This window comes from Alternaria ventricosa, assembly GCF_023758065.1.
Source record: "Alternaria ventricosa strain BMP 2768 chromosome Unknown scaffold_13, whole genome shotgun sequence".
NCBI classification, from domain to species: Eukaryota; Fungi; Ascomycota; class Dothideomycetes; order Pleosporales; family Pleosporaceae; genus Alternaria; species Alternaria ventricosa.
The window spans coordinates 678,565-689,685 of NW_026055693.1; the positions used below are offsets into that span (position 1 = coordinate 678,565).

Here is an 11,121-nt window from a genome sequence, read left to right on the forward strand (position 1 = left end):
GTTGTTTTATTATTCTCGTGTTCGGTTTGGAGAAATCAGGACGTTATGAGGTATTTTTGATTCCCAATCTTCCTTTACTATAGTGAATATCGTTGGCATTCGATTTCGAACTCGCTCTCTCCATGCATTGTGATGTGTGTTATAATTTCAGTCTACATGAAATACGGTTCGACTCTGAGTACCAAAGTAGCGGTGACAGCGCTCCATCATGACTCAACAAGTCATGCTACGCTATGCGCCAGGCGATCAAAGTCGCTAGCTCCTAATCCCAAAGATGACTCAAACGCCGCGAATGCTTGTTTCCCATCCGTCTACTCATACAATCAAACATTACCGGGCCCTGGACCTTTGCCCTGGTCTAGGAGCAGATGTGGTTTGAGGAAGCCGTCATCGATCTGCTTGAAGGCGTTTGCAGGATCGTGGCTGATCTCGTTGAAGAGCTGCTTCACTGCACCTGTGGCAGTCGCAACCCTACTCGAGCCCTCGGCCGCAGAGCCGACCGGCCTTATGCCTGATGTCGGGTACGGGGATGGGTCGCCCATTAATGGCGACGGGCCGCGATTCGGCGAGCGGCGTGCGCTGGGAGGAAGGTCAAGGTCGATGTCGTCTTCATCAGCAGAGCCGCTATCAGCTGGGCTGAGGAGACTTTGGTCTGCGCCGTCTCTAGCACGTGGATGGCTCGAGTTGCGTCGCATAGCGCCGTTTGGTCGTGTGGGTGGACTACTTCGACTAACTGATCCGCTAGAGTAGGTAGCGTCGGGTCCGTTGACATTGTTGAGTGAGAAGCCATTTTGGCCGGGACGTGGGGTGTTGCCATAAGCTTGACCCTGTTTGCGTGTGTAGGTACCGCCATTAACGACCTCAATGTCGAACTCATCATCGCTGTCAATCTCTTCGACTACACCAGTGCGGATGCCCAAAATCTCTAGCATGCGTGCAGTGGTACCGCCGAAGATGATGACAGTCAGAACGACTACGACAAGAACTGTGGCTCGCAGTGTGTCGCCGTTGTTACCTGTGAGACCTGCAGCAAGCGCAACACCTACAGCACCACGCAGGCCTGCCCAGTAGATCATGACCTGGTGAGGATAAGGAATCTCTTCCACAACTTCGTCGCCGCGACGGCGCTGGCGATATCTTGTGACAGAGTTGATGAGCCTTGAAAGAGGAAACACTGCGCACCAGCGAGCGGCGCAAATGCCGAATACGGTAATCAATATGAAGAGGGGCTTGTAATCGAGCTTGTCATCAGTGAAGAGGGACAAGCCTAGGTAGATGAAGATGAAGTTCTCCGAAATCTGGGAGGTGACCTGGAAGACAAACTTGGTGGTTAACTGGGTCCGTCTTGACATGTTGTGGTAAGCGTAATGCTTCATGCAGATACCGCAAAAGAGCAAAGAGACGATACCTACAGGATGATTAGCAGACGGCCAGAGAAGGAAGACGGTGAAGACTTACCAGACATGTGGATGGCATTGGACAGAAAGTATGTCAAGTATGCGGTGAGTATGATGAGACAACTCTCAGTCTTGGGGAAGCGCCTAACATAGGTGAACTTGAGCATCAGAGACACGCCGATGCCGACCATGACACCTATGAACAGACTTCCGAAGAAGACGCCAAGGAAAATGCCTACGGCTTCAAAAAGGCTCATGAAGCCCAGAGACTCAGCACCGTCCTTGTACTTTTGTGCAGTCTCGAAGACGACGATGGCGATGGCATCGTTGAGAATAGACTCGCCAAAGATGATGGTGTATAGCTTGGGCTCTACCTTGTACGTATCGAAGATGGCAAGAATAGTAACGGGATCAGTGGCCGAGAGGGTAGCGCCAACAGACATGGCCTCGACGAAGTTAATCTTGAAGCCATCGAGAGGAATTCTGGTCCACAGGAACAGGATGATGCCAAGGACTAGGGCGGATATGAAAGAGCCAGCAAAGGCAAATGTGAGAATGGTTCCAATGTGTCGGAAGAAATTGCCTTGATGGAGTTCATAGCCAGCCGAGAGGATGATGGGAGGCAGGAGCAAGTTGAAGAACATCTGGTAGTCGAAACTGACGACATCTCGGACGGAAGCGACTGCTGTCAGGCGCAGCAGCAGGCCAACGACCATGCCTGAAGGGCGTTAGCGAGCATCATAGCGCGATTGGATTACGAGATGGACTAGGCGACATCGCAGGTGGATATTGCAGGTTACCCCACAATTAGTCGGGTGATGGGCTTCGGGCTGCAAGTGATCGGAATTTGTGGCCTTGCCCATGCACACTACGCCGAGCTTGTCTCAACGGACGCCAAGCTTGCGGAAGGGCCCAAGCAGCCGCGGAGGGTGGTGTGGGAACGACGTACCTGCAAAAATGGACAGGACTGTCTCATGGACGGCCTGGATCTTCCGCGTGTGGAGTATGTAGCTCGTGAAGAGGGCTATTATGAGGAGCATAATCAGGATGGACAGGGCCCACGATGTGAATATCTCCTTCTGGCCAGCCTCTGGCTCGTCTGTTGGCGCGCATTAGAGATGGGATCGCCGTGTGTGTGTGGAGCGGGGAACTGACCGTCCGGGTCTGCGTCGGATGCATCGCGCTCTGCCGTCAACAGTCAGTATGTATGCCGGGCGTGTCAGATTAGAGGAGTCGAGGGCGCATACTGAGTAGCTGGCCGACTGCCCACCAGCCCATTATGGACGCCATGGTGGACTCAAGGCCGGGCGGTCATCAACAGCGCGAGCGTGTGCGGTATCGCAGGAGGATTGCGCGGGGGTTGTGGGCGTATATGTCGAGGTTACAGGTGGCCGCTGGGCGTTGGATGCTGGTCCTGGGGCTGCCTGGATGGGACGGGGCCTAGGGCAACGTTGCGCAAGGAGTGGAGGCCGGAGCGGCGCTGGGCGTGTCCGGGCAGGGCGAGGTGCGCTGGATGCAGGTCTGGCAGCGTGGGATAGCGATGCGAGGCTGGCGATATGGCGATATGGCGACCTGGTGAGGCTCTTGCAGACGCGTCGCTGCCTTCGCACAGCGTCCAGGTGTCTCCATGTCTCGGCTGCCGTTCCAGCGAGCGCCAGCCGGCTTTGGGCCTAGCGCCATCGACGAGGGTCTCAGAACCGCTCATGGGGCGACGTCATGGCACGCACACTGGCTAGCACGCCTGCATGACATCTACCCAGAATCACCTGCAAGACCTGCTAGACCCTTCACCAAGCCTACCGCACACGGCTGGCACCCACATGACCTACACCGCCTCTTACTACATCGTGGCTCCCCGCCCGTTATAGACCTGTCTGCTGCCCCCCTCCGCCGTCTCTTTGAGCAGCGCCGATTGTGAACTTTGGTCGAGATTCGAGATCGATCGCCGCCGCAGCCCCAGCGGTCCCACTAGCGCCTCTTTCACGCTCGATACGCTTTGGAGCATGGCCTGAGTCCCACCGCGCCACTCGCCTTTTGTTGATAGTCTGCCTCTCACCACATCTCTCCACCGCGCATCCTCGCATCCTCGTACTTACCCACCTCGCTGCTGCCAATCACAATCTCGCCGACCCTGACAGCGAGCCGTAAGCCACCAGGGCCGACCACGTCGCCCGCGCAGGCCACTCCACGCACTCTCCCCAGATCAGGTTGCGACTGCCACCTGCCCCATCATGTCGTCCTCACGGCCCAACGGCGGCGACTCGCGCTCGTCTTCACCTCGTGCCTCTCCTCCCTCCAGAATCGACACTTCCGCCCGCCCCAAGCCACGACCCAAACTCGTCTCCTTTGGCCGCGACTCGCTCATGGGTGGACGACCAGACACTGAAGGTCACACCCACGTCGAATTCATCCACGAGAACTCGCCCACCATCATTCCCCAAAGAATGTCCTCCGAAATCGACCCGCTCCTTAAGGAGAGCCTGTCGCCCGACGACGACGACGATGACTGGATGGGCGAACAACAGGTCGAGGAGACAAAGAGCAGTTGGTTCTTGTTCTTGCTCACCTTTGGAGGCCTCGGCCTGCAAATAGGATGGTCCGTAGAGACTTCCAACGGATCGGTAAGTGCTTTTTCTCGCTGCAAAACTCCATGAGGACGACATGGACCCTGCATGCAGATCCGGCACTGAGGTCGTGTGAGCCATGCATGCATGACCCGTCGGACCACCGCAGCCCACCTCGACCGCGAACTATGCTAACTGTACGCAGCCATACTTACTATCGCTCGGTCTGAGCAAGTCGATGCTTGCTCTCGTGTGGATTGCCGGCCCTCTCTCCGGAGTACTTGTCCAGCCGTATGTCGGTCTCAAGAGTGACAACTGCCGTCTGCGCTGGGGAAAGCGGAGACCCTTCATTATCGGCGGTGCTGCTGCGACCATTGTGTCCCTCATGGTTCTCGCCTGGGCAAGGGAAATCATCGGAGGTTTCCTAGGCCTCTTCGGCGCTGACCCAGAGTCGTCTGGGGTCAAGACGTGCATCATGCTCTTCGCCGTCTTGTTCGTCTACGTGCTCGATTTCGCTATTAACGTCATCCAAGCCGGTGTGCGAGCATACATCGTCGACGTGGCCCCTACCCATCAGCAGGAGTCGGCCAATGCATGGCTGATGCGCTCGGCTGGTATTGGCAACATCTTGGGTTACCTAGCTGGTTACATCAATCTCCCAGATTACCTTCCATGGCTCGGTGGCACACAGTTCAAGGTCCTCTGCGCTATCGCCTCGTTTGTCATGGCCCTCACCGTTGGCATCAGTTGCTCAACCTGCGCGGAACGCGATCCCCAATTTGACACTGCACCGGCCGAGCAGCAGGAAGGTGTCATGGCCTTCTTCAGGGGCCTCGCGCGCTCAGTCAAGAAACTCCCGCCCCAGATCAAGAAGGTCTGCATGGTGCAGTTCTTTGCTTGGATTGGATGGTTCCCATTTCTCTTCTACATCACTACCTATGTTGGCGAAATCTATGCCGACCCCTACTTTGAGGAGAACCCCCACCTGCCAGATGGCAAGATTGACGAGATCTTAGAGAGCGGTACCAGGATTGGCACCAGAGCGCTTTTGGTATTCGCTATCACCACCTTCTTCTCCTCTGTCATCCTGCCGTTCGTCATCCCTCCGACGTTCCAAGCCCCAGAACCCGACCGTCCAATAACCCCGGCAACGCCTATGACACCGACAACCCCACATTCCATGGGTGGCTCTGGCTACTTTGCTCTAGGTCCGGCACGCAGGGAAAACCCAAACACAACTATGGAGAAGATCGCCAAATCGTTGGAAACGTTGCAAGTCAAATCGCTCACTCTTCGTCGATCCTGGTTCATCTCACACATTCTCTTTGCCGTCCTCATGGTCCTCACCTTCTTTGTTCGTAGTACGTTGGGAGCTACAGTTCTTGTCGGCGCCATCGGTATTCCTTGGTGTGTGACCAACTGGGCCCCGTTCGCCATCATCTCCTCTGAGATCTCCAAGAGAGACGCCATCCGTCGCGGTATCATCAAGCCTCGCGACCGCGAATCTCAGCTCATCGCCGAGGGAGAGGATGACGGTTCTGGCGCCGATTCTGCTGGTGTTGTGTTGGGTATTCACAACGTCGCCATTGCAGCGCCGCAGGTCATCGCAACACTTGTCAGTGCCATCATGTTCAAGCTCCTACAAAAGCCTAGGGGCACGGCAGGTGACACGAGTGTAGCCTGGGTGCTGCGCTTTGGCGGTATCTGCGCTCTGATTGCTGCGTGGTTAACGCTGCAAGTGAACGAAGAGAAGGAGGAAGAGGAAGAGGAAGAGCCTTTCAGAAGGAGGCGGATGTCTTAGAACGACTCCGATGAACAGTCTATAACGCGTCTCAGACGCGATTTGGAGCGGTCTCTTAGCCGACAGCATTCTTCCATTGAGGGCACATCAGGTCCACAAGACGATAGAAACGAAGAGAGGATTGGAAATGAATGATTTGAACGATTCAATATGCGCTACACTATACGGAAAGCCTCACGGCTTGACTCTAGCGTTACAGAGTACTGTTTGGACTGCGATGCATCACGCGGCGAAGCCATGGCGTTTTATGGGGTTTGAGCGAGCGAGCATACCTTAGTCTGTGAGCGCGCACGCGGAGTTTTGGAAAGTATACATGGGTTGGCCAGAGGGAAAATTCATTAGGCGCACTCTTTTGGGTAAATTTACATTTTACTAGTCAAACCCGCGCGTAGTCATTGTGGTTAAATGAACAACGTTGACGACTCTCGCCCTTGACAACATCAATGCGATTCTGTGTTTTACTACTTTACCCCTCAATACACGAAGATGCCAGTGTGCATGTTGATCAAACGAGAGTTCGATTTCTTTGGCTGTAACTACGCTCATGTATACACAGTTGAAGCGGAGTTTTCGAACCGCAACTTCCACCTGTCGACTTCTTTCCAAGGTTCCCACCAACCGATCAATCTATATACAAGGTAGCACCACTCCCCGTCCTCGAACTACCTCATGCCCTCCTCCAATGGGACGTGATATCAAGCCAGCGCCTTACAAAGCAGGCTTAGCGTTCTTAACCAGCATCTCAAAGTACGCCTGGTTCCACTGACCAGCCTCAGGACTGGGCTGGTACGCATCAGGCTTACCGCAGAAAGAATCGTACCTAGTAGCCGAGCTATCACTCGTACCATCGCTCTCACCACCAGGCTTAACCCAGACGAACGAGTCAACAAGCGAAGAGCCCGTGTTGCTCGTAGGACGAACACCGAATCCAGCGCCGTTGACGTTGCACCAGTTGCCCCACTCCTCGCGCAGGCCAGTGACGCCGTTGCGGCCCGTGTCGACAATGGCTTGGCCGGGCATGCCGGCGGACTTGAGCTCGGGCGAGAAGAGCTCGATGTACTTCTTCTCGTTTTGCGCTTTGTTGTACTGGGCGTCGGAGGAGCCAGAGAACTCTCCTGGGGAGAGGTCCCAGGCGTTCCAGCCGGCGACGTTGGTGGCCACGCCGCGGACTTGCTTGGGGCTGCCTGCGGCCTTGTAGACGGTGGCTAGTTCTTTGGCTCCGGGCTCTGGAAAGGGGTTGTTAGGAATGTGATGGAATTGAGGGGATGGAAGGGTGCTTACTTAGGTTGTCGTTCCAGCCGAGCCAGCCTCCGTGACCGGCATCGATGTACATGGCGATGTTGGGTAGGTTGAGCTGCTTCAGAGCGTATGCGACGCCGTCGCGGTAGCCAGAGGCGGAGTCCTTGCAGGTCTGGAGGTCGGAGTTGGTAACCAAGTTGGGGAGCGAATCGGGCTCGATGACGAGGGCGATGGCCGTGTTGGGGTACTTCTTGAAGATGGCAACGATGGCTTGCGTATCGTTAGTAAAGGCTGTGATCAACAGCAGTAATATGCTTACGGTCAATGTACTCGGACTTGTAGACACTGAGCTCGCCAACGGCAAGCTCACCGTTGGAGGCCTTGGCTGCACAGTCACGACCGGGCAGATCGTAGATGACTAGTGCGGCAATCTGGTTGCAGGGGACGTCTTTGATACCATCCTCGACGACGGAGATCTTCTCACGGGTGTCGCTGATCATCTGTTAGTAGATATTTGTGAGGACGAGCAGATTAACCCACATCCACAAGAAGGTTCCAACGTCAGCAACCTTGAGAGCCTTCGCCGCCATAGCAGTGTCGGTCATCTGAGCAGCCGCAGAAACGACCTCGGATGAGTAGAACTTGTTGGCGTAGATGGATCGGGACGCAAAGGGGTTGCCAGACAGAGTAACGGGAGTGGCACATGCTGCAGCCTGGCGAGCAGTGATGGGGCCGTTCTCTACGGGAGATGGGAGAGCGAAAGCGCCAGTGATGGCCGAGGCCACGGCGAAAGAGAAAAGACCCTTCATGTTGACGTCTGAATGTAGTTGTTTGGTTGCGTTGGTGCTGGAAGCCTAGAGGGTAGTGGGAGCCTCTTATATCGGCGTTGGATCGTATGCTGCTAGTATGGCGCCAACTCAGCACTGAGGTACCGTCTCATCAGGAAACAGGCCCGGAGACTGCGGACGTTAGCTTCTGGGTTGGGTCTGTGCGATCGGCGCTTGAGATATGAGGCTTAGATGAAGATATATCAATGGCAGCATGGTAGTATAGTAGGGGTCCACTGACATAGCACCAGCTGAGTGGGAGGCAAAAGCCGGGTTTCTTGAGGTGGCGTTGCTTTACTAGCTATCAGCTTTGGACGAAGAATTCTTTTGTGGAAAGACATCACCGCCTCATGAGAATGCCATTAGGATTATGCAGTGGGATGCTCTCTTTAGGTGTCTTCCAAACTTCCGGATGTCATATTCTTTTTTCGTGGCTCAAAGTCATCTTGATAGGTCTCCAGCCGCTTGGACCCTCCTTACAGGGTAGATAAATGAATGTTTACATGAGACGTATTGGGGTTGCGGGGGTGCTTATTGTTCGGGTCTCCTACCCCGCGATCTTAGTCCTCAGCCTCACTCTTAATGACGATGATTGGCAGTCTGCGACATCATCTACGTAGCCCATAAGCTTCCCATCGAGATATGAAAGAGTTTAGTATTGTGGGACAGCTCATCGGGTCATATGACACTGGTCATGGAGAACCGTCTTCCGATTGTTGTTGCAGATGAACTCCTCGCAGCATCCACCGTGCCCATGAACTCTTTGGCAATGCACAAGTGATCAACAAATCTGCAGTAAAATGACGCGAGTTCTCTTCCCCGACAATGATGTATTGGGGGTTGATAGCGCTCGGCCCGATGTAAAACGTAAGCAGGTACACGAAGGCAGCCCGGAAATCTTTGGCTAGAAAGCTTCTCGAAAGGCTCGAGTGTACACATGACAGTCGAAATTGATGAAGGTCGATCTTGGAGGCTCTTTAATTTTGCATTTATCCTGATGCACTCCACATGGGAGGTTACGGCGAACGAGAGACCAGGTCGATAATACAGCCAAGCCTCGCTACCGACTTGCGATGCTGGTCTGGAGGTCGTGTGAGGCAGGTCGAGCGCTTGTGGTAGGCTTCTGGAAGATGAGGGTTGGGGGAACTCCCGGGTATATGCGTCTGCCTAGAATGAGCATATGAGAACGTGACGGGACAGCGCAATACGTAGCAGCCGCCTGAAGGTGCGCGATGTAATTGCAATTGTCCGTTTTCGTGTCAAACAGTCTTGGATATACTCTTCTTTGCCGCACTGGACGACTTCTGGTACACGATGGCATGATACGAGTGGAGTCTGGTGCTACCAATAACATCACAGCAGGTTTGGTCTCGTTACTCGTGCTATACGCGTGGAGGAGGCAGACCGCTTCCAAGGTTCTGTCTGGTATTGTGAGCGCACGGCATGCGTGTCGGCGCATGACCTCCGCTGCAGCAGCTAGCTGTGTGGTTCGGACCGCGTTGTGAGAGAGAGAACGTAATGGAAATCCTGAAACTGATATATAGTGATGACAGCGACGCTCGGAAGGATGATGTGAGTGGTTGATGTGAGTGACGAGGTTCGCGTTCGCAGATGCCAGAGTGGTCGGGTAATTGAAGCTTGCCCACACTAGTAACGAGTCTATTCTCCTTCCAGCGTAGTCCCAATATGGAGGCCATCTAATGGACCTAAGCTTCACGCCATCCCCTCGCAAGCCTTGCGCTTGAGGAGATTTTCTGAGCTTGTGTGAACGTCTGTGATTTTTGGGATGATGGGAAGGTGTTGGAAGATTTGTGTATACTGAAAGAATAGGTAGGTAATGATCGCACGGTGGATGTTGCAATGAACACCAAAGGATTTCGCTAGGATCGCGGGAAGATTCGGCGTGACCTTTAAAGACCCTTGTGAACGCGCATCTGGATATCAGCCATACATCCATATCCATTCGATATTGATGGTACCGAGTTTTGCGACTGATCACGTGGTCACAGGAAGGCGAGGACGGCACCGCACAGGCGCTTTCTGTTCGCGAGTGGATGGCACAGTCCAGCATCATTTGATCTTGTCTACAACTCTTCGTAGGCCTATTGCTCTCAATTCTGACTCGAAATATCGCGTTCCTCATAGTGAACCGAGTACTGTACTTCCTGTCGAATGCTGTTATCCTCCGAGTAAGAGTCATCCATCCGTCTGTTGAGCGGATTGAAGTCTTTGGTTGGCGATAAGATTGTAGCTGTGTTTCCCAGTACCTCAGGTCTCAACGAAGTTTCCAGCAAAACCTTGTCGATAGAGAGTTCAAAGTCATTCGAATACGGTGATTTCTTATGTGAAGTCTTCCTGTTTCTCGACGTCGCGCTCCGATCTGACAACTTGTACCCTTGCGATGATCCGTGGACACGCATAAGCTCCCCATGACCGAACCCAGTATTAAGAGACTCTGTGAATCGCTTTAGCGCAGCCAGTGTCGCAGCAGCTAGAGAGTATGATAGCTCCACAGCCTGCCAGATGACCACTGTAGCAGCTGTGAGAGAGACATCTGACGTAGTCGTAAGTTTGTACATCTCATTGTGGCGAAGAGCGGAGAATACGAGGGTTCTGTTCTACTTTTAGCTAATATCATGCCTTAATAGTGACATAACCTACGGTATTCGGAGCCAAAACGCTGATATAACGACGAGTTTGGTGTGAAAAGTCATTTGTAGCTTCCAAACCAAATGGATAGGTAAAAGAAGCAGAAAGATCTCGGTAACGATGTCCAGAGCAGTCAGAGCTTGCCATCTTCTCTCAATTTGGTGGCATCCAGAGTTTGCGAGTGCCATGCTCCACGATAGGTTATGGTGAACGGAGCAGTTGACAGTCAGAAGTAGGATGGAAATCAGACATTGAGCGACAACAAGGGCGCCGACACTGTACTGAACCCTTCTATGTAATATAGTCGGTGTAATACGTGATAGCATAGCTATAATAGCGATCTTGGAAGCGCATAGCGATGTGATCCAGAGTATGTTGCCAGCTAACGCAAGGTCGTTGAGTTTGCCGACACCGGATGGGACCATCAAATCGGCCATCGGGTGGCCGAATCCTGCAGAGATAGATGCGAAAACTACACCAAAGAAACTAAGCGCCAGTACCTGTGTGCAAGCTTGTTAGCAATACGCTTTCGTAGGGCTCAGGTCTGCTACGTAAAAGTGTACTTACTCCCGATAGCAGTACAACCAGATCGTCGAGACTATAAGCTCTCCACCGAGTGTATACCCGCAGGAATGCTACACATA

General features: G+C 53.6%; 3 protein-coding genes across 3 annotated transcripts; 1 reads left to right on the forward strand and 2 right to left on the reverse strand.

Annotated features, from left to right (window-relative positions):
- Positions 1–323: 323 nt before the first annotated feature.
- On the reverse strand, positions 324–2,687 carry J4E93_007456 (uncharacterized protein; the record flags this gene model as incomplete). The annotated part of the gene is made up of 5 exons (XM_049345363.1): positions 324–1,408; positions 1,459–2,115; positions 2,347–2,496; positions 2,553–2,582; positions 2,645–2,687. The coding sequence occupies 5 exons, from the start codon at positions 2,685–2,687 to the stop codon at positions 324–326; spliced, it is 1,965 nt and encodes a 654-aa protein (XP_049197593.1).
- A 941-nt stretch (positions 2,688–3,628) lies between these two features.
- Positions 3,629–5,762, forward strand: J4E93_007457 (uncharacterized protein; the record flags this gene model as incomplete). The annotated part of the gene is made up of 2 exons (XM_049345364.1): positions 3,629–4,018; positions 4,167–5,762. 2 exons carry the CDS (start codon positions 3,629–3,631, stop codon positions 5,760–5,762), a joined length of 1,986 nt encoding a protein of 661 aa, XP_049197594.1.
- A 708-nt stretch (positions 5,763–6,470) lies between these two features.
- On the reverse strand, positions 6,471–7,810 carry CEL6C (1,4-beta-D-glucan cellobiohydrolase cel6c; the record flags this gene model as incomplete). Its single annotated transcript, XM_049345365.1, has 4 exons — positions 6,471–6,988; positions 7,044–7,271; positions 7,321–7,493; positions 7,542–7,810. The coding sequence occupies 4 exons, from the start codon at positions 7,808–7,810 to the stop codon at positions 6,471–6,473; spliced, it is 1,188 nt and encodes a 395-aa protein (XP_049197595.1).
- Between the last annotated feature and the right edge of the window lie 3,311 nt (positions 7,811–11,121).